We start from the raw sequence: 16,618 nt of genomic DNA, 5'->3' as shown, positions 1-16,618 counted from the left end.
CACCTTTTCCCCAAAAGTTATAAGGCTTTTTCTCCCACCCACCCTCCCTTACTTTTGTGCCTCTCAGTCTTGTTTTAACTCGCTCATGCCGCTTCGGTTCTGGGAGGAACCTGGCAAGGGGGAGGTAATGTAGGATACAGCGAGTATGTACGAGCTTATCTGAAGACGTGCGCATAAGAAGTGCAGCACTCAAAGATATATAGCAAGTACCGAGCGCATGTCCTATTCGAAGAGTCGGGAAGGATCCGTGAAGCAATTAGGATCACATGTTCGAAGATGAGCATGAGCAAGTCAAGGATGATCCAAGCAGCGCCAAAGGATCACATTTTCAAACCTTCCATTTTTCAACTTTTGCCTACATAGCATGCCAACCTAAAGGGCAATTGAGAGACCATTGCCAACAAGTATGAACAGCGTTGGGGAACGCATCTACTTGCATACAACAATGCAAACATGGCAGCTATTCTATATAAAATCCTAAAAAGACATAGGCAACCTTTTGGGTACAAGACACAATCTTTGGAACAGCCCTCTGACCAAGGGCATCCTATCATTTGGCAGCTATGAGCACCACTAATGACCTGGGCAAGTCATTAAAACTACACCACTATGGCAGCTTTGAGCGCCACCAAATGTATGACATCATTACGGATCACGGATCAACCAAGATCACGATCAATCAGAAAGTCTATCATGACTCGATTGACAGATCAAACATGATCACAATCGATCAAAATATGTCATACCTTCAAACACGTGACCAGGCGCCCATAGAATCTTATCTTATCGATGTTAAAAAACATATACTGGTCGAGATTCGAACTTAGTACTTCACTGTTCAAGTGGCTTAGGGGTTAAGCCATGATGTTTAAGTCTCCCAGAGATCACCTGACACACTCTCAGGTCCCGCTCGACCCCCAACGAGCACAGGGTCGAATCTCAGTGGAGGCAAACAATATCATGACATAATTTCTGACTCGACAGCCGTAACACAGAAGCACGAGATCTTGACCGAAGACCGAGGATAAGGAGATTGCATCCACAATCAAAAACTATGTTTTTGCATCTATAACCCTTACTTTTTAAATGCAACGATCAAGTCAAATGCATCACCACCAACGACCTCGGCACATTGTTAAACTGTTCACATTTTGGCAGCTTTGAGCACCACGAATGACCAAGCACATGCCTTTAAACTGCAAGCCCTTTTGCATGCTATCTTGAGCAACAGCAGCCAATAGCACTGTCTGTGACATCAGACATCTAGGACCAAGAACTGTTAGCCCCACAAGTGCACCATTTACCTGAGCAAGTCATTAAACTGCATCACCCCTTTTTGCTGCTAGCAAAAGTCTTAGATACCAATCACACAACACACCCTGCCATTCCACCCTGGAAGTCAGAACCTGAAGCGAGGGTACCATTTACCTTAGCATTTACTCAGTTCATCCGGAGTCTAACCTTGAAGCGGGGGTAGTGTCACAGTATTAAGTGGCACCTTTCTTTTTGCACCATTAAAGTCCTCATTTGAGTGGTTATTCGGATGCCAACCTTCATATTGGTCTCGCAACGTGGATACTTGGACAAACAGCACAATGCCGCCACATACATCACGGACATGACTGTGTCTACCACATGATCACCAAGCACCCATGATTCAGCCACCCAGTCACGTGACACTGGCCACTTGCCCTATTTGGAAGTTATTAGGAGTTGGTCACGTGACACCAGGCCACTTGCCCAGAAAGGAACCCATTGGACCATCAAGCTAGCAAGCACCCAATTCGCCACTCAAGATAGTGGCACCACTTTGCTGCCTAAACCAATAGGCAGATACCACAACAGAGGATCCCCCTACCAACTGGCATACAGTATAGCCAGGTACAGGATAGGCTAGATCTTCTCACAACCCTATCCAGATGAAGACTGATCGTCACACTCATTGTTCTGAGTTTGGACAGATCCTCTCATCTGATGTTGCAACCATTGTAATGTGCTCTGTTGGCCATCACCCATTGGCCCCTCAACAGTGGGCTCACTTACAGGCATTTATCTCATTGGATTAGATAGGATTACCTCAGCGTATCCACGGCCATTGTAGATAGTTGCTATAACAAAGTCCAGAACCATTACTGGTTTTGGCAATATGTTCACATGTAGAAAGGACAGGACCCCAGTAGGTACACCTTAGTTAGAGTGACCAGGGTCCACCCCTACATGTATATAAGCCCATGAGGATCTAAGGGAGGACCTTAGATTCATTATTCTATTGTATGCGGCCTAACCAGCCAATTCACTCCCTAGTTGTGAGCATAAGGCTAAGGGCCCTTTGAGCCCCTTTTTCAGACTGCATACCACTGTGCGTGTCCTCAGCCTAGCCCTTGTGGCAGGCTTTTTATGTGAGATCATTTGTGCAGGTCACAAAAGCAGACTTGCCCTTAATTGGGTTAAGTGCTTTAGTGCTTTGTGACAGTATGGGATAGTGTCGACGTCAGTCTGTGACTGGAGGATCAAATGGAGGGAAAAATAAATGTAAGTTGCATTCTCTTAAAAGGTACTAATCAACAAACATGTGTATTTATATAGCGCCCATACAGGCGCAAAAATGCCTAATTTATTTTTGGATTTTCCCAATAAGGTACTTATCACAAATAATAAATGTTATGGTTTCCCAATAAGGGAATACCAAAATGGGTAACTGGTCAGGTGACTTAGTTGAGCGCTAAAGAGCGCAGTTGCAGGGTGTCAAGGTTGAAGCGGGGCTCATAACCTGATAAATGAGCTGTGTGCTACCAGCAGCAGGTGCAGGCTTGACACTGTGCAGTGAGGACTTAGTGGGCAAGGCTACAAGACTCCCAGTTAAGGGGTCGAGTCTCTCAGTGGAGAAGTCACTATAGATTCTGGTGTAGCTACCTGGTATATATACATGTGGGTAAAAACCCCATATACCGGGTCTAGGACCTCTGGTATCTACAGCCATGTCTATCTACATAGATGAGTAATACTACAGTATCTAACACATGACCTGTGGCTGTGTGTACTGGCCAATGGCATATTTACTCTCTATCGTATGATACTTCATGAATATCGTGATTGGCTAATGTCTCATCATACCATCTCTATGGATTATACTATTGGACAATGCCCTTCCATACCCTTCTTCATATTTTGATCTTCGTAGATTACTTGGAATATATTATTCCTTCAACACACCGCCCTGTGAAAGCATCGCCGCATCGCCAGTCGGGTCGCAAACCCGTACGCTCGGTGCACCTGCGTCAGAGTCGCCCAGCACTCCATAGGGTCACGACTCACCAGGTGCACCAGCTGCCCTGCTGATACCCGCAGCACCATTTCTGCCCGTGCTTTCACCATCTTGGTCATCAAGCGCTTGGCCTTTTCCGCCTCCAGCCACACTGCTGCCTCCATCTCCGTCGCATCCGTCGGTGGCGATGTTTCAATCGTCATCACCTCCCACAGCTCCTTCCTGATCAGCTCCGCTTCCATCTGGATCGCCCACTCGCCATAGTTGCCCTCACCCAAGAGAGGGAACTTCGTGGTTTCGGTTGTCTCGGACATGTCAGGTTGATGCCAGTTGCACAGAGAGAATGCGAGCAGATGCAGCAGAGGTCAAAGAATAAGGTATGGGGGTAGTTTATCTCAGAGTTTCCCGGTCTAAGCACAGCGAGAGCACAGCAAAGACGAGTCCATTGTCCAGGGACCTCGTTAGAGTCGTTTAGACGTAGTAAACTCCGAGATATGTACATCTTCTCGGTCCGTTATTTATTGACTAATGCCACGGTCAGACTCTATCGTACGACACCCACTCGTTGCTAGGGCACGTCGCTCCGACCGTCTGACCGGCCACTTCTCCCCGCTTACGACAAGAGCGTACCTGAGTGCCACGCGCACTCTCCTTCCAACAACTGAGTTCATCAACGACGTGTGGACTGCCTATCTGCAGCAGCACGGGATCATATCTGAACCGACGGTACCGTACACCCCTCAGGAGAACGGCGTCAGTGAGCGGGGGCATCGTACACTTGCTGACCATGCACGGGCGATGCTTTATGACTCAAATCTTCCTAATTATCTCTGGGCGGAGGCTTTCCACACGAGTGCATATCTGAAATCGCTCGTTCCATCCGCGTGTCAAGGAGGCCATACTCCATATGAATGCTGGTACAATCGTCTACCTAATGTTGCCCATTTGCGTGTATTTGGTTCAAAGGCATGGGTGAAAGTGGTCGACGATGTGCGCACCAAGCTGGATCCAAAGTCTCGTCAATGTCGACTGGTTGGCTACACTGACGATGCCAATTATCGACTATGGGACTCCACAGCAGGTCCTCGAGGAGCAATTGTACGATCTCGTGACGTTATCTTCGAAGAGAGCGCCCCTCATTGGACTGCCGAAGCGATCGTCATTGAGCATCCCGCCCCACCTATGCTACAGGACATGGTGCCTGTGCCTCTACCACCGTCACCGTCGCCACCTCCGACCCCTTCTGTCGAGCAACCTGCCCCACTGCGACGATCCAGCAGGACCCCAGTGGAGTGCTGCGCTTTACGCGAATCTAAGGAAGCAGCTGAACGAGAGGATGTAGCCTGAGCACAGGGAGAGCTTTGGGCCAACGACGCACCTCATGCTGCCGAAGCCTACATCGCATTCCTCGCAGATTCTGACATGCCAGCTGATTCCGATGCCTTCATCCATGAAGGGGGATCGTGCCCCACCACATTCAAGCAGGCCATGACCGATGCTGATGTCTGGAAGCCCACGATGGAGAAGGAGATATCAGGCCTGCAGAAGATAGGGGCATGGAGGCTGGTACCGCAGACAACTGACATGAATGTCGTTGGATGCAAATGGGCATATGCACAGAAGTTTAACGAGGGTGGCAAATGGAAACCGAAGGCCCGTCTCGTGGTGAAGGGCTTTCATCAAATTGCGGGGGTGGATTACTTCGAGACCCATGCGTCCGTCGTGCGCTTTGAATCCCTCCGAGTGGTTTGCGTGCTGGCTACCTACCGGGGGATGGAGATGGGGCAAGATGATGTTGAGAAGGCCTACCTGAATGCCTCGTTGTCCGAGGAGGTCTTCATGGAGCAACCACTGGGCTATGAGGATCAGGAGCATCCTGGCTGGGTATGCGCATTGGATCGCGCTCTCTATGGCGTCATGCAGTCCGATAACGAGTGGTGGAAGGATTTGGATGCCACTTACTCTGATCTAGGGTTCTCCCGTTCTCGTGCAGATGAATGCGTGCATGCCCGGATTGACGACAAGGGGCTCTCCATTACGGCCACCTACATGGATGACATGACATCAGCCTCCGATTCTGCTCTGGGTCTGGCGATTACACGGAGAGACCTGGCAGCACGATACAAGCTCAGCGGAGGTGGAGAGCTGAAGTATATGCTCGGAGTGGCTATCGAACGTAACCGGGCAAAAGGTACGCTGTGACTTACTCAAGCAGCTTATGCGCAGCGCGTTTTGGCACAGTTCAATATGCAGGAGTCGAATCCGGTGTCTACACCACTGGAGCCTGGGATGCAAGTTGTCAAGGCCACTATGCAGGTTACTCCGGACAAGGCTCTTGAGATGGCTACCGTGCCCTATCGCGAGGCGCTTGGTGCTATCATGTACCTGTCGGTCGCTACACATCCAGACCTGGCCTACCCGGTGCAAATGTTGAGCCGCTACATGGCGAGCCCTGGGATAGCACACTGGCATGCGCTGAAACGTGTTCTCCGTTACATCAAAGGGACGGTCAATTACGGCATCGTCTATTACAGCTCTGATCATGCGCACTCCTCCCTCGAGCCTACAATTTATTCTGATTCATCTTATTCTGACTGTGCAGACACGGGACGTTCGACCCAGGGACACGTCATGGTGATGGCCGGCGGCCCAGTTACTTGGAGCTCACTGCGCCAGGACGTGGTCACACTATCCACCACTGAGGCAGAGTATATTGCGGCAGTGCATGCAGGGCAGACCACAATGTGGATCGAGAAGTTCATGGGTGACATTTATCTTCCTATTTCTCTACAAGTCAGCCTCAGGATGGATAGCGCAGGCGGCGAGAGCCTGGCAAAACGCTCGGTCAATTTCACCTGGGTCCGGCATCTCAACATTCGGTATCACTGGCTTCGGGAGGCTATTCGACAGAAGCAGATTCAGATAACCCATATTCCTGGTACCGACAATCCGGCAGACATTTTCACAAAGGCCCTTTCTCAACCAATTCATCTCAAGCATATTGAGTTCCTTGGTTTCACGGCTTAGATCCTTCCACTTATTTATTTTTTTCCCCTCTATTCTTATTTCGTTTTCGTTTTTTTTTCTCAATTCTTGCAGTGTCGCGGCCTAGGGGGAGTGTTGGAGTGCGGCCGCTCTAGGGCGATGGGGAGGATGGGGAGCCCGGGTTTGACAGCACGGACATGTGATCGGCGCGTAGGCACAGAGCGACGCGTCTCGGTAGTAGCACCTTAGTCGAGTACGTCCACGTACGGCGCGACTGAGGTAAGTAACGGACTTTACTTTACTTCGCATAGTCAGGACTCATAGGTACTGTACTAGATAACACTCGTCGCTTTCACAGGTACGATACATTCAATAAAGTCGAGTACGTCCACGTACGGCGCGACTGAGATAACACTCGTCGCTTTCACAAGTTTCAAGATCTATGCTGATTGCAAAAGATACTCATGCATTTCATAGGCTCAACGTAATTCTTGTCTCTCGTATTTTGCTAAACATCCAAGAAAAGGCCCGAGCCGCGCAGAGGGAGCAATCCGATACTCCCTCGTTTGTGCGCTCAGGCCATGGCATGCAGACTGAAGCGGACATCGCCATTCCCAGCCTTGTGATCCCTTCTGATGCCTCCAACAGCATCCCTGCAATCGGCCCAGAGACGGAACCTTCCGTAGCCACCACCAACCAGGCAAACGCTGTTGTGGACGAGACCATGATTGCCGGCCCTTCGAATCAACATCGCCATTGCGAAGTACAGGAAGTTGAGGTACCCGTGGAGGCTGGACCCTCTGGACAAGGCCGCGAGGATGATGTGGAGCAAGGGCAGGCGGAAGGAGAGGTCGCAGAGGATTGGGAGGAAGAAGAGGATTGGGAGGATGACTACTAAGGCGAGGAGCTGGAGTTGTTCATGTAATGTGTTTTGGAATCTGGTGAGTTTGTTCCCATATGCGCAATGTCCACGCTGACATTGTGTACTTTAGGTCTGCAATTCTTTCTCTATATCGAAACTTCGCTATACTAGGTCGCAGGCGTCCTCGTTCCGTATTTATTGGTTTTTGGAAGATCGGTACAATTTTCGCAGTCAAGTGCCACTCATACTGTACGTGCTACGCGCGCATCCTGTTTTATCCATGTAATACGTTGTCTGCCTATGTAGTCAGACATGTGCAATGTCTCTCGCCGTCTTCAAATTGCTCCCTGTAGCAGACTTTTCGATACCGCGACTCTGTGGTTCTATCAATACTATGCTTGGACTATCTGCAGGATCTTCATGCATATGAAGATCTATTATCTATCGGGTTCCTATTGACAGAGGTGTGGTTGAACAGAGCCGCCGACACTGGCATGGCGATCAACTTTAACCTACTGACCACCCGTATCATGAAAACTACTATATGTAGCAGGTGATGTATTAAGGACGAGACATGACAACCGCAGACAGTAGTATGAGCTGAGATCGCGTGCCCGTTCCGCTCCGGTGAATGGTGAGGCAGCTGAGAGCCGGCGCCAATTCGACATGGAGACGCGTACCGTCAGCCACAGACGCGCCCTTTTGCGCTCAGCCTGCTTCAACAACCTGCTTCAACAACAAGGGCAACAGCATAGAGCATTCGACATTTGACATCTATTCAATTCCTAGCATCGTCTTCTATGCAATCTAAATGAATGGCATTGCTAGTCAAAGTGAAAGTAACTCGCGATTCGTGCTCGCGACGAACATGCCCCGGCCTCCCGCACTGCAAACATCTCCGAACAGGACACGGATGGAGAATGCCTGCAGCTGTATAGGCGTTTCGGTAGGTCCTTGATTTGCGAGAGGTCCTTTCGTACCTGCCATAGGCAAGAAACCGAGAAGGATCGTCACGGCGACGCGACATCGATCGGATTGCGTCACAGCCCGTACGAGCTCCAGACGGCACCGTGATAGCCACGCAGACTCTCTCGCATCGCCCCTGTGAAAACACTCATCCCAATCAACGGGTACGTCTCCGTGACTTTGGGAGATTCGCTGATGCCTGGAAAGATACAGATTCCGTTGTGCGAAACGAAGACCCGATCGGCTACCCTGGCTGCGTCAACTTTGGCTTCGCGTAGGTGGAGGGCGAGAGTCTTCTCATGGAACTCAAGGTGCGTCGTTACGGTTATTCATTGTGTGAGGTTTATGATAGCTTTGGGTATGTGCTGCAGGATATCGCATTGTCGTCACGAAGCGCGTGCACGTCGGCACCGCTCGAGCCATCGTATGCGCTTCGCGCGCTCGGAGCTGCAGAAGACATGGCGCATTCGTCGCTGCGCTTCGGTATGGGCCGGTTCACGACCGAGGTGGAGATCGACTACGTGATTGAGAAGATTGTTGTGTTTGTGCAGCGGTTGCGGGACATGAGGTGCGTGTTCACGTTATGATCTATCGTTTGGTCACTAGTAGCTGACCTCTGGTGTGCTGATAGCCCGCTGTGGGAGATGGTCCAGGACGGCATCGACCACAGTACGATCGACTGGGCACAGCACTAAGCGTCGGACCATCCTAGTCACCTCCCGCCCTCCGCTTCGGCTCACTCATTGCATCCCGTACGACCATTCCCTAATCATGTGCAGTAACTGTTCAGGTCTTGCAGTCAGTGTGCAGGTCTCGTTCTCTCATGTCGCTTCAATGATGAAATATCCCATGCGCCGTCCCCACTCATTCCAGGGCCTTTCCTTTGCTGTCATCTCCCAATATGTCCCCGAGTTGCGTTCAATCACAACACGCTTTGCAGATTTGGAGCAAGTGCCCAGTCTCGGAGACTCCAACCTCTGTGTTTCTTTCCACCGATGAGCAAACAGTGACCGTTGCACATGATTCTGTCCTACACAGTATTTCTGCTGTGAAGACCAACACGTGTGCATTCAAAACCTTGGCTACAAGAGTGTACCACAATCTGTATGAACTCATCAAAACCAAGCACCGGTTATCGACAGAATGCAATCATATCTTTCGGACGCGGAGATTACTGAGTCCCAGATCAGCGCCTACGACGGGCACCACTGCACAGCCTGTTTCGCCTAGATCATACAGCCTCCTTGTGGCCGAGGCTGGCGACGCGATCACCAATATCGGCACCTCAGGGGCCCAAAAGCACTCAACGGGTCTTCGTTTTTGCCGGGCGGGTTGCGTCTGCACAAGTATGCGATGGATCCTCTTCGCTTGACGGTCATAGCGCACATGGCACAGGCACTTTCTGGTTTGGAACAAGTGCGCTGCTGACTCAAATGACATCGTATTCACCTCGGGCGCGACTGAGTCAAATAACATGGCTATCAAGGGCGTTGCGTGGTCCCACAAGGACAAAAGGAAGCACATCATCACCACCCAGACGGTACGTTTTTGGAGCTAAAGCCGTCCATTAAACTTTGGTTCGCTCACTCTTCTCTTTGATCTTAGGAACACAAATGCCTGCTTGACTCCTTCGGAAGCTAGAAGACGAGGGATTCGATGTGACTTACCTTGCTGTGCAATAGAATGGTATCGTCGACTCGCTGAGCTCGAGAAGGCCATCCGGCCAGACATTGCACTGGTTTGCATCATGACCGTGAACAACGAGACGGGCGCCATCCAGCCGATCAAGGAGATTGGCGCGCTCGTTCATCGGCATCGCGGCGTGCACTTCCACACGGATGCCGCGTCGGCGGCGGGCAAGATTTCAAACGACGTGAACGAGATGAACGTCGACCTCATGAGTCTCTCGGGGCACAAGCTGTACGGTCCCAAGGGCGTCGGCGCGTGCTATGTCCGCAGGCGGCCTCGTGTACGCTTGGAGCCAATTATCAACGGCGGTGGACAGGAACGAGGCTTGAGGAGTGGGACGCTAGCGACGCCATTGGTTGCGGGTATGGGTGAGGCTGCAAGGACTGCGAAGCAGGAGATGGCGGTGGGTGCAAGTTTCTTGAACAGGCGCGCTGATGGAGCTTTGCACGTACCTTTGTACCATGAGATCAGCGGCAATGCAGTCTGGACTCGTGTCAGCTGTGCCGGCTGAGCTGAGATGTACCGTGCAGGGGTACTGAGCGCCTCGTTATCCGCTTTGTCCTTCGACGTCAGATTTTGATGCTGATTTATTGTTTGTGTTGTCAGCGAGACCACGCGCACGTGAAGGAACTATCTGAGCGTCTCATCAAGGGGATCAACGCGAAGGTCGAGCACGTCGTGCGAAACGGTGACACCAACGGCTATCCCGGCTGTGTCAATCTTAGCTTCGCGTATGTTGAGGGCGAGAGTCTGCTCATGGCACTCAAGGTGCGTTTTTATGGTCATTCATTGTGGGGTCCGTGCTAACTTCGGATTCGCGTTGCAGGATATCGCATTGTCGTCAGGAAGTGCGTGCACGTCGGCCTCGCTCGAGCCATCGTACGTGCTTCGCGCACTCGGAGCTGCAGAAGACATGGCGCATTCGTCGCTGCGCTTCGGCATGGGCCGGTTCACGACCGAGGCGGAGGTCGACTACGTGATTGAGAAGATCGTTGCGGTTGTGCAATGGTTGCGGGACATGAGGTGCGTGCTCATGTTACAATCTATCGTTTGATGACTGGTAGCTGACTTTTGGTGTCATGGTAGCCCGCTGTGGGAGATGGTTCAAGACGGCATCGACATCAGCAGCATCGATTGGGCGCAGCATTGAACGACCATCATCCCAGTCGCCATCCTCTTCGCCTCGGCTCACTCAATGCATCCCATACAACTATTTCCTATCCCTGTGCAGTCAGTGTTCAGGTCCGTTTCTCTAGCGTCGCCCGCGCGACGAAATATCCGCGGCACCGTCCGCACCCATCCTAGGGCCCTTCCTTTCCTGTCATCTCCTGATATGTCTCGTGCCATGTGTCGTATGTCCTGCGACGGTGACGAACATTCAATGTAATTGTAGTTCGTAGTTAGTACGCGTACTGTGGATTTATATGAGTTTTCGTGAATGACCAACCATTGATTGGGGATATTCGCGTGAACAAGAGGTTGGTCTGTCATTTCCGCTGAAGTAGGATAATTGGCGGTGTTTTGGTGTTTTAAGTTTGAGTCGGCTAATGATTATCCTCGGGATGCAGCCAATTTCGAGCTGCAGTCACTGGAACCAATTAATAATGAGGAGGTAGCGTGATATTGTGGCCACCAATCACAGCGAGTTTTGCAGATATGGCGCAAGCGCCCAGTCTTGGACTCTAACCTCCGTATTCTTTTCACCGAATACGCGTTGCGCATTCTTTGTCCCAAATAGTATTCTGTTCTGTGCATCAGCACGTATGCGTCTTGGAAACAAGAGCATACCGGGACTTTGATGAACTCATCAAAGTCAAGCACCGCCGCGTCGATGAACATCCCACCCGAGTCTCAAATCAGTGCCTGCGACGAGGAACGTCGGTGGGCACATTGAACGGCCTATTTCAGCCTACGTAATACACGGCTGTGCAGGTGGCTGGCGACACGATCACTTATCGGTACCCCAGGGCCCCAGGTGCGCTGGCTTGAACGCGTCTTCGTTTTCACGCGGTGGAATTCTTCCGCGCAAGTACTGAGATGGATCATTCTCGCTTGATGGTCGTAACGCACAGGGTACAGGTACTTTCTGGTGTGGAACGAGTGCGCTGACTCAATTCGTATAATATAGGTCCCGACCCATCTATGGGGAAGTTATTTGCACATTCTCAGCGTTTCAGCAGCTCTCCAATGGCAATATTATGCTCGACATGATTCCTGCTCGCTGGCGGTGATGGTTGCGACGGAGCCGGCATGTTCGATGTGAGCAGCAGATGCTGAGGATGTCAGCTAAGTTGAGGCCATCGTACTGTGAGAACTGCGCGGAATCCTCAGTCGACTAGTCAACTCCAACGGGAGAAGAATCTCTGTGCTTTCGCACCCGTAAATTCTTTTTTTCCTTGCATCTGATGAATCATGATCATATTCCAAGCATGTTAAATAGCTACCCAGAGCGAGCTGCTACCCACATCTTCGTTACCTCCTATCCTCTATTCGTAGCATGACGAGCTTGACCACGGAGCCGATCGAGCTGCTGGAGGCAAAGTGAGCTTTGATCTTTTCCCTGTTAGCCAGTTTGCTAATTGCGAGAACCTGTCATGCATAGCTTCCTTTCGAACTGTGCTCTTGCATCTGGAGCAGGCGAGTGTGATCATAACTGAACACTGTAATGCATTGCAACGGTCACCGACCTAGCCCTCATATTCTACGAACATATCACTACGTTCGACCAAGAGGTTAAATTCTTTTGGGGCAAAAGGTCATTCCCGGCAGTCCTCTTCTTCATCAATCGACTGCTGGCTCTCGTCTATGGTGCTGTATCGATCGCATTCATAACGAATATCTACTCACAAACTGTACGTATCATGATGGAAGTTCAATCTGATCACGGCGGTCTGACAGGATGCAACGGCAGAGGTTCGTTTCGAGCCCTATAGCTCACGAAGTTGCAAAACCTGTTATATTTCATGCCTTTTAGCTGTGAAGTAGTGATGAATGCAACATTCAGTCTTGATTTCGCAATCTTAGCTGTGTCCCAAGGTAAATTTACGTGCACCACATTTCAACTAGATACTGACATCCTATCGCAGTGGTCACGTTACTACGAGTATATGCAGTGACCGAACGTGACTGGCGTCTTACCATTATTATTGCGTTGCTAGTCGTTGCGTTATTTGGGCTCGATATTGTCCTCGGTACGCTCTCTGCGATGATTGGACTGAACGAATCGTTTCATCACTAACTCTCTTGTCGTGAGAAGATTTCGTGAACGTCTCAACCGGGGTCATTGTTCTAGGATCAACGGCAATATGCTACACGCTCCCACAGAATTCATGTGCGAGCACATTCACAAAGTAAGCAACCCGTTCTGTCGACAGGTTATATTTCCTTCTCAACCGTCAACTACCAGGTGTAAGCTGATTATACGGACTGTACCTTTCCCAAAGGAGCCACACTCATCGTCACTTCATAGTGACAATTGCCAACCTTGTTATTTCTGTGGTCTCGAATGTTGCAGTGGTCGGTATCATCTGGAGGATGCTATACAAGCAACTCAGCCAGAACTCGACTGGAGTGTTTTCTCAGAGGCCTTCACTGGTGGCATTGTTGTTGAGAGACGGTGAGTAAAGTTTACGTTGTTGGACCGTAATTGCGTCATCGTTTCCCTGTGTGTAGGTACAATTCAGTTTGTGTACGTGGCCAATTCTTTTCCATTGCAGGGGAAAACTGAGACGCCCGCCATAGAATGTTATTACTGCTGGACGTCAGCGTCAGCATACTATCACTTATTGGCCAGGTCGGTGACTCAACTGTCCATCAACTGATGCTAGTGAACGTATTCATGAAATCCTGACCTCATATGTAGAACGCCCTATACATTGTCGGCAATGTAGACAAACCGTTAAGTTTCAGAATCTATGCTCATCGCGACAGTACTCATGCATGTTATAGGCTCACCACAATTCTTGTCTCTCGTATTTTGCTAAACATCCAAGAAACGGCCCGACCCGCGCAGAGGCAGCAAACCGATACTCCCTCGTTTGTGCGCTCAGGCCATGGCGTGCAGACCGAAGCGGACATCGACATTCCCAGCCTTGTGATCCCTTCTGATGCCTCAAACAGCATCCCCGCAATCGGTCCAGAGACGGAACCTTCCGTAGCCACCGCCAACCGGGTAAACGCTGTTGTGGACGAGTCAATGGTCGCCGGACCTTCGAATCAACACCGTCATCGCGAAGTACAGGAAGTTGAGGTACCCATGGAGGCTGGGCCCTCTGGTCAAGGCCGCGAGGACGATGTGGAGCAAGGGCAGGCGGAGGGAGAGGCCGCGGAGGATTGGGAGGACGAGTACTAAGATGAGGTGCTGAGTTGTTCGTGTAACGTGCTTTGGAATCTGGTGAGTTAGGTGCCGCATTTGCGCAACGTCCACGCTGACTTTATGTGTTGGAATCTGGGCGCGGAGCACAGATGTGAGAGGCCCCGGTGCGACCTGCGCCACCGGCGTGGGAGAGTAGTAGCGCGCGTGTATATAATAGGGCGCGGCTACAATGGGACGGGCCATCGGTTTGGCCCCGTGGAGCCATCTTCTAGAGAGCGGGCGACTCCCAAACTCCTGGCCGCGCAGTGGGCTGGCTGGGAAAGTCAACATTATGTACTTTAGGTCCGCAATTCTTTCTCTATATCGAAACTTTCCTATGCTAGGCCGCAGGTGTCCTGGTTCCGTATTTATTGGTTTTTGGAAAATCGTACAATCTTCGCTGTCATACACCCCTCATACTATATGGTACTACGCACGCATCCGGATTTCTATTCATGTATTTTTTTGTCTGCCTATATAGTCAGACATGTGCAATGTCTTTCGTCATCTTCAAATTGCTCTGTGACAGTAGCAGGCCTTTCGATACCTCGGCTCTGTGGTTCTATTCATACTATACTTGGACTATCTACAGAACATTCATGCATATGAATATCTGAACACCTCATTAACTCGGCTCGATGTACCAAGGCGGACATGGCAACTTGAATCAACAATATGTTGACCACCCGTGGCATGAAAACTACCATGTGCAGGAGGTCATATATGTAAAATTGCTAGGAGCGAGACATGACAACCTCAGACATTAGTATGAGCTGAGACCGCCTCTCCGTGTCCCTCCGGTGAATGGTGAGGTGGCAGGCTGAAGCTTGAGCAAGAGCTGGCGCCAATTCGACATGGGCATGTGTATCGTCAGCCACAGACGCATCCTTTTGCGCTCAGCCAGGCCCCGGGCAACTCTCACATATGAGTGTCGCAAAAATCTTCCAAAATCAGCCTAAAATATGCAAAGTTTTTGGCCTGAAGTATGCAAAGTGTGACAAGGCCCGTGACTATGTCACGTTATGTAATGATATGTCACGTCATGTCAGAGTCGAAAACATATGGATTTGTTGGCGAGACAGCATGGTGCTCTTGCATAACGATGTTCTGATAATCGAAGGATACATAGAATGTGTGCTTAGAGTGACTAGTGAGACTCAGGGGAAGGAGAGGATGTAGGAAAGGCTCGAATGCTCTTGGACGTAACAATGCAGACAATGCCTGCATGTATTATAACGGTTATCGGGTTCAGGAAATCACTCAATTAATTTATATTGATATGGGGCTACCATGGGTGGCCTTGTCGCATGGATATCAAGCTTTAGCCACACGGACATGCCTTAATTGGGGGCCTCCTGACACCCATCAGGTCCCAAAATATGCTAAGTTGCAATAAGGTTAGGGGTCTTGGAACGGCCTCAGAGGCCCTAAATATGCAATCAGCGACAAGGAAATCATGATTTTGGGCCCCTCAAATATGCTATTTTGCGACACTCATATGTGAGAGTTGCCCGGGGCCTGCTCAGCCTACTCATCAGCAAAAAGTGCGCTCTCATATATATGAATAACATGTTATATTTTAGACACAATAATTCTAATTGACACAATAATGTTGACCAGTTGAGTGGGCATATATTGAGTCTATGAGTCAATGTGATTACTCATCAGACACATACAATGGCCTATCAGACCGATCATCACATGTGCAATTCTGTTGAAGGAATAACATATTCCTTGTGTAATCTGCGAAGAGCACAGTATGAAGAAGGGTATGGAAGGACAATGTCCAATGATATAATCCCAAGGGATCGTACGATAGGACATTGACCAATCACGATATTCATATAGTATCGTACATATTAAGCCTCAGATTAGGAACACGGAACGCGGGTGAGCGTCTGGGATGAAGGAGGATGCGGGATGATACAGATCTTCCCGATATGGCATTCCTTTATATATACATGTACACATTTAAAAATATTATCTAATCCCTCAGCCACATTGGTCCGGACTCTCGTTTGTGAGGGCCTCAGTACCTCAGCTTGTCCCCGAGCCTCAGTCGTGAGGTTCGGCTTTCTCAACACTCCCCTGCAAGCCGATGGACATCCCAAGCAAACGAGATAGCTTTTGATGCCGCAGTTTGGGGAGTGCTTTCATAAAAATGTCCGCAATCATATCTTCAGTAGGACAATAAACAATATTAATACATCCCCTTTGTTGCTGTTTGCGCGCATAATGATATTTTACATCAAAATGTTTGGAACGCGCATGAAACTGAGGATCTGTCACAGATTTTCACGTCTTTCAATCCGCACGTGACTAGGACATCACACGACATCAGCGCTAGGCTGTTCAGAAAGGAACGAACCGGTACGTGAAGTACTAACAGTCCTAGGCACCCTGAAAGTCTAGAACTAGTCACGTGACATATCACGTGCTAATCCACACATGTGACAAGTAGCGCTGGTATTAGGTAAGCCTAACTTATACAGTAATA

At 49.9% G+C, this 16,618-nt stretch overlaps 7 protein-coding genes across 7 annotated transcripts; 5 read left to right on the top strand and 2 right to left on the bottom strand.

Annotated features, from left to right (window-relative positions):
• Positions 1-3,204: 3,204 nt before the first annotated feature.
• Positions 3,205-3,579, bottom strand: LAESUDRAFT_800234 (uncharacterized protein; the record flags this gene model as incomplete). Its single annotated transcript, XM_040913995.1, has 1 exon — positions 3,205-3,579. The coding sequence occupies one exon, from the start codon at positions 3,577-3,579 to the stop codon at positions 3,205-3,207; it is 375 nt and encodes a 124-aa protein (XP_040767553.1).
• A 3,157-nt stretch (positions 3,580-6,736) lies between these two features.
• Positions 6,737-7,525, top strand: LAESUDRAFT_722784 (uncharacterized protein). Its single transcript, XM_040908273.1, is given in 4 exon segments — positions 6,737-6,855; positions 6,866-7,204; positions 7,247-7,338; positions 7,396-7,525. 1 exon segment carries the CDS (start codon positions 6,975-6,977, stop codon positions 7,146-7,148), a length of 174 nt encoding a protein of 57 aa, XP_040767552.1. The 5' UTR covers positions 6,737-6,855; positions 6,866-6,974; the 3' UTR covers positions 7,149-7,204; positions 7,247-7,338; positions 7,396-7,525.
• Positions 7,526-7,822: 297 nt separating this feature from the next.
• On the bottom strand, positions 7,823-8,258 carry LAESUDRAFT_521226 (uncharacterized protein). Its single transcript, XM_040902790.1, has one exon. It carries the CDS (start codon positions 8,137-8,139, stop codon positions 7,891-7,893), a length of 249 nt encoding a protein of 82 aa, XP_040767551.1. The 5' UTR covers positions 8,140-8,258; the 3' UTR covers positions 7,823-7,890.
• A 119-nt stretch (positions 8,259-8,377) lies between these two features.
• On the top strand, positions 8,378-8,773 carry LAESUDRAFT_756734 (uncharacterized protein; the record flags this gene model as incomplete). The annotated part of the gene is made up of 3 exons (XM_040912206.1): positions 8,378-8,389; positions 8,450-8,646; positions 8,710-8,773. The coding sequence occupies 3 exons, from the start codon at positions 8,378-8,380 to the stop codon at positions 8,771-8,773; spliced, it is 273 nt and encodes a 90-aa protein (XP_040767550.1).
• A 103-nt stretch (positions 8,774-8,876) lies between these two features.
• On the top strand, positions 8,877-9,538 carry LAESUDRAFT_521232 (uncharacterized protein). The gene has a single exon (XM_040902791.1). It carries the CDS (start codon positions 8,980-8,982, stop codon positions 9,448-9,450), a length of 471 nt encoding a protein of 156 aa, XP_040767549.1. The 5' UTR covers positions 8,877-8,979; the 3' UTR covers positions 9,451-9,538.
• A 287-nt stretch (positions 9,539-9,825) lies between these two features.
• Positions 9,826-10,917, top strand: LAESUDRAFT_756732 (uncharacterized protein; the record flags this gene model as incomplete). The annotated part of the gene is made up of 4 exons (XM_040912205.1): positions 9,826-10,170; positions 10,374-10,535; positions 10,594-10,790; positions 10,854-10,917. The coding sequence occupies 4 exons, from the start codon at positions 9,826-9,828 to the stop codon at positions 10,915-10,917; spliced, it is 768 nt and encodes a 255-aa protein (XP_040767548.1).
• A 2,405-nt stretch (positions 10,918-13,322) lies between these two features.
• LAESUDRAFT_722776 (uncharacterized protein) lies at positions 13,323-14,592 on the top strand. The gene is made up of 6 exons (XM_040908272.1): positions 13,323-13,383; positions 13,440-13,455; positions 13,509-13,560; positions 13,630-13,664; positions 13,716-14,160; positions 14,232-14,592. The coding sequence occupies exons 3-5, from the start codon at positions 13,510-13,512 to the stop codon at positions 14,116-14,118; spliced, it is 489 nt and encodes a 162-aa protein (XP_040767547.1). The 5' UTR covers positions 13,323-13,383; positions 13,440-13,455; position 13,509; the 3' UTR covers positions 14,119-14,160; positions 14,232-14,592.
• Positions 14,593-16,618: the final 2,026 nt, after the last annotated feature.

This window comes from Laetiporus sulphureus, assembly GCF_001632365.1.
Source record: "Laetiporus sulphureus 93-53 unplaced genomic scaffold LAESUscaffold_7, whole genome shotgun sequence".
In the NCBI taxonomy this organism is placed as follows: Eukaryota; Fungi; Basidiomycota; class Agaricomycetes; order Polyporales; family Laetiporaceae; genus Laetiporus; species Laetiporus sulphureus.
This window is presented reverse-complemented; position numbering and strand designations above follow the sequence as displayed.

Bases quoted from the DNA above. Each gene is read 5' to 3' on its own strand.
- LAESUDRAFT_722784 (XM_040908273.1), top strand. From the start codon at position 6,975: ATGATTGCCGGCCCTTCGAATCAACATCGCCATTGCGAAGTACAGGAA.
- LAESUDRAFT_521226 (XM_040902790.1), bottom strand. From the start codon at position 8,139: ATGTCGCGTCGCCGTGACGATCCTTCTCGGTTTCTTGCCTATGGCAGG.
- LAESUDRAFT_521232 (XM_040902791.1), top strand. From the start codon at position 8,980: ATGTCCCCGAGTTGCGTTCAATCACAACACGCTTTGCAGATTTGGAGC.
- LAESUDRAFT_722776 (XM_040908272.1), top strand. From the start codon at position 13,510: ATGTTATTACTGCTGGACGTCAGCGTCAGCATACTATCACTTATTGGC. The intron at 13,561-13,629 runs GTCGGTGACTCA...CCTCATATGTAG, and splicing joins TACTATCACTTATTGGCCAG to AACGCCCTATACATTGTCGG. The intron at 13,665-13,715 runs GTTAAGTTTCAG...TGCATGTTATAG, and splicing joins GTCGGCAATGTAGACAAACC to GCTCACCACAATTCTTGTCT.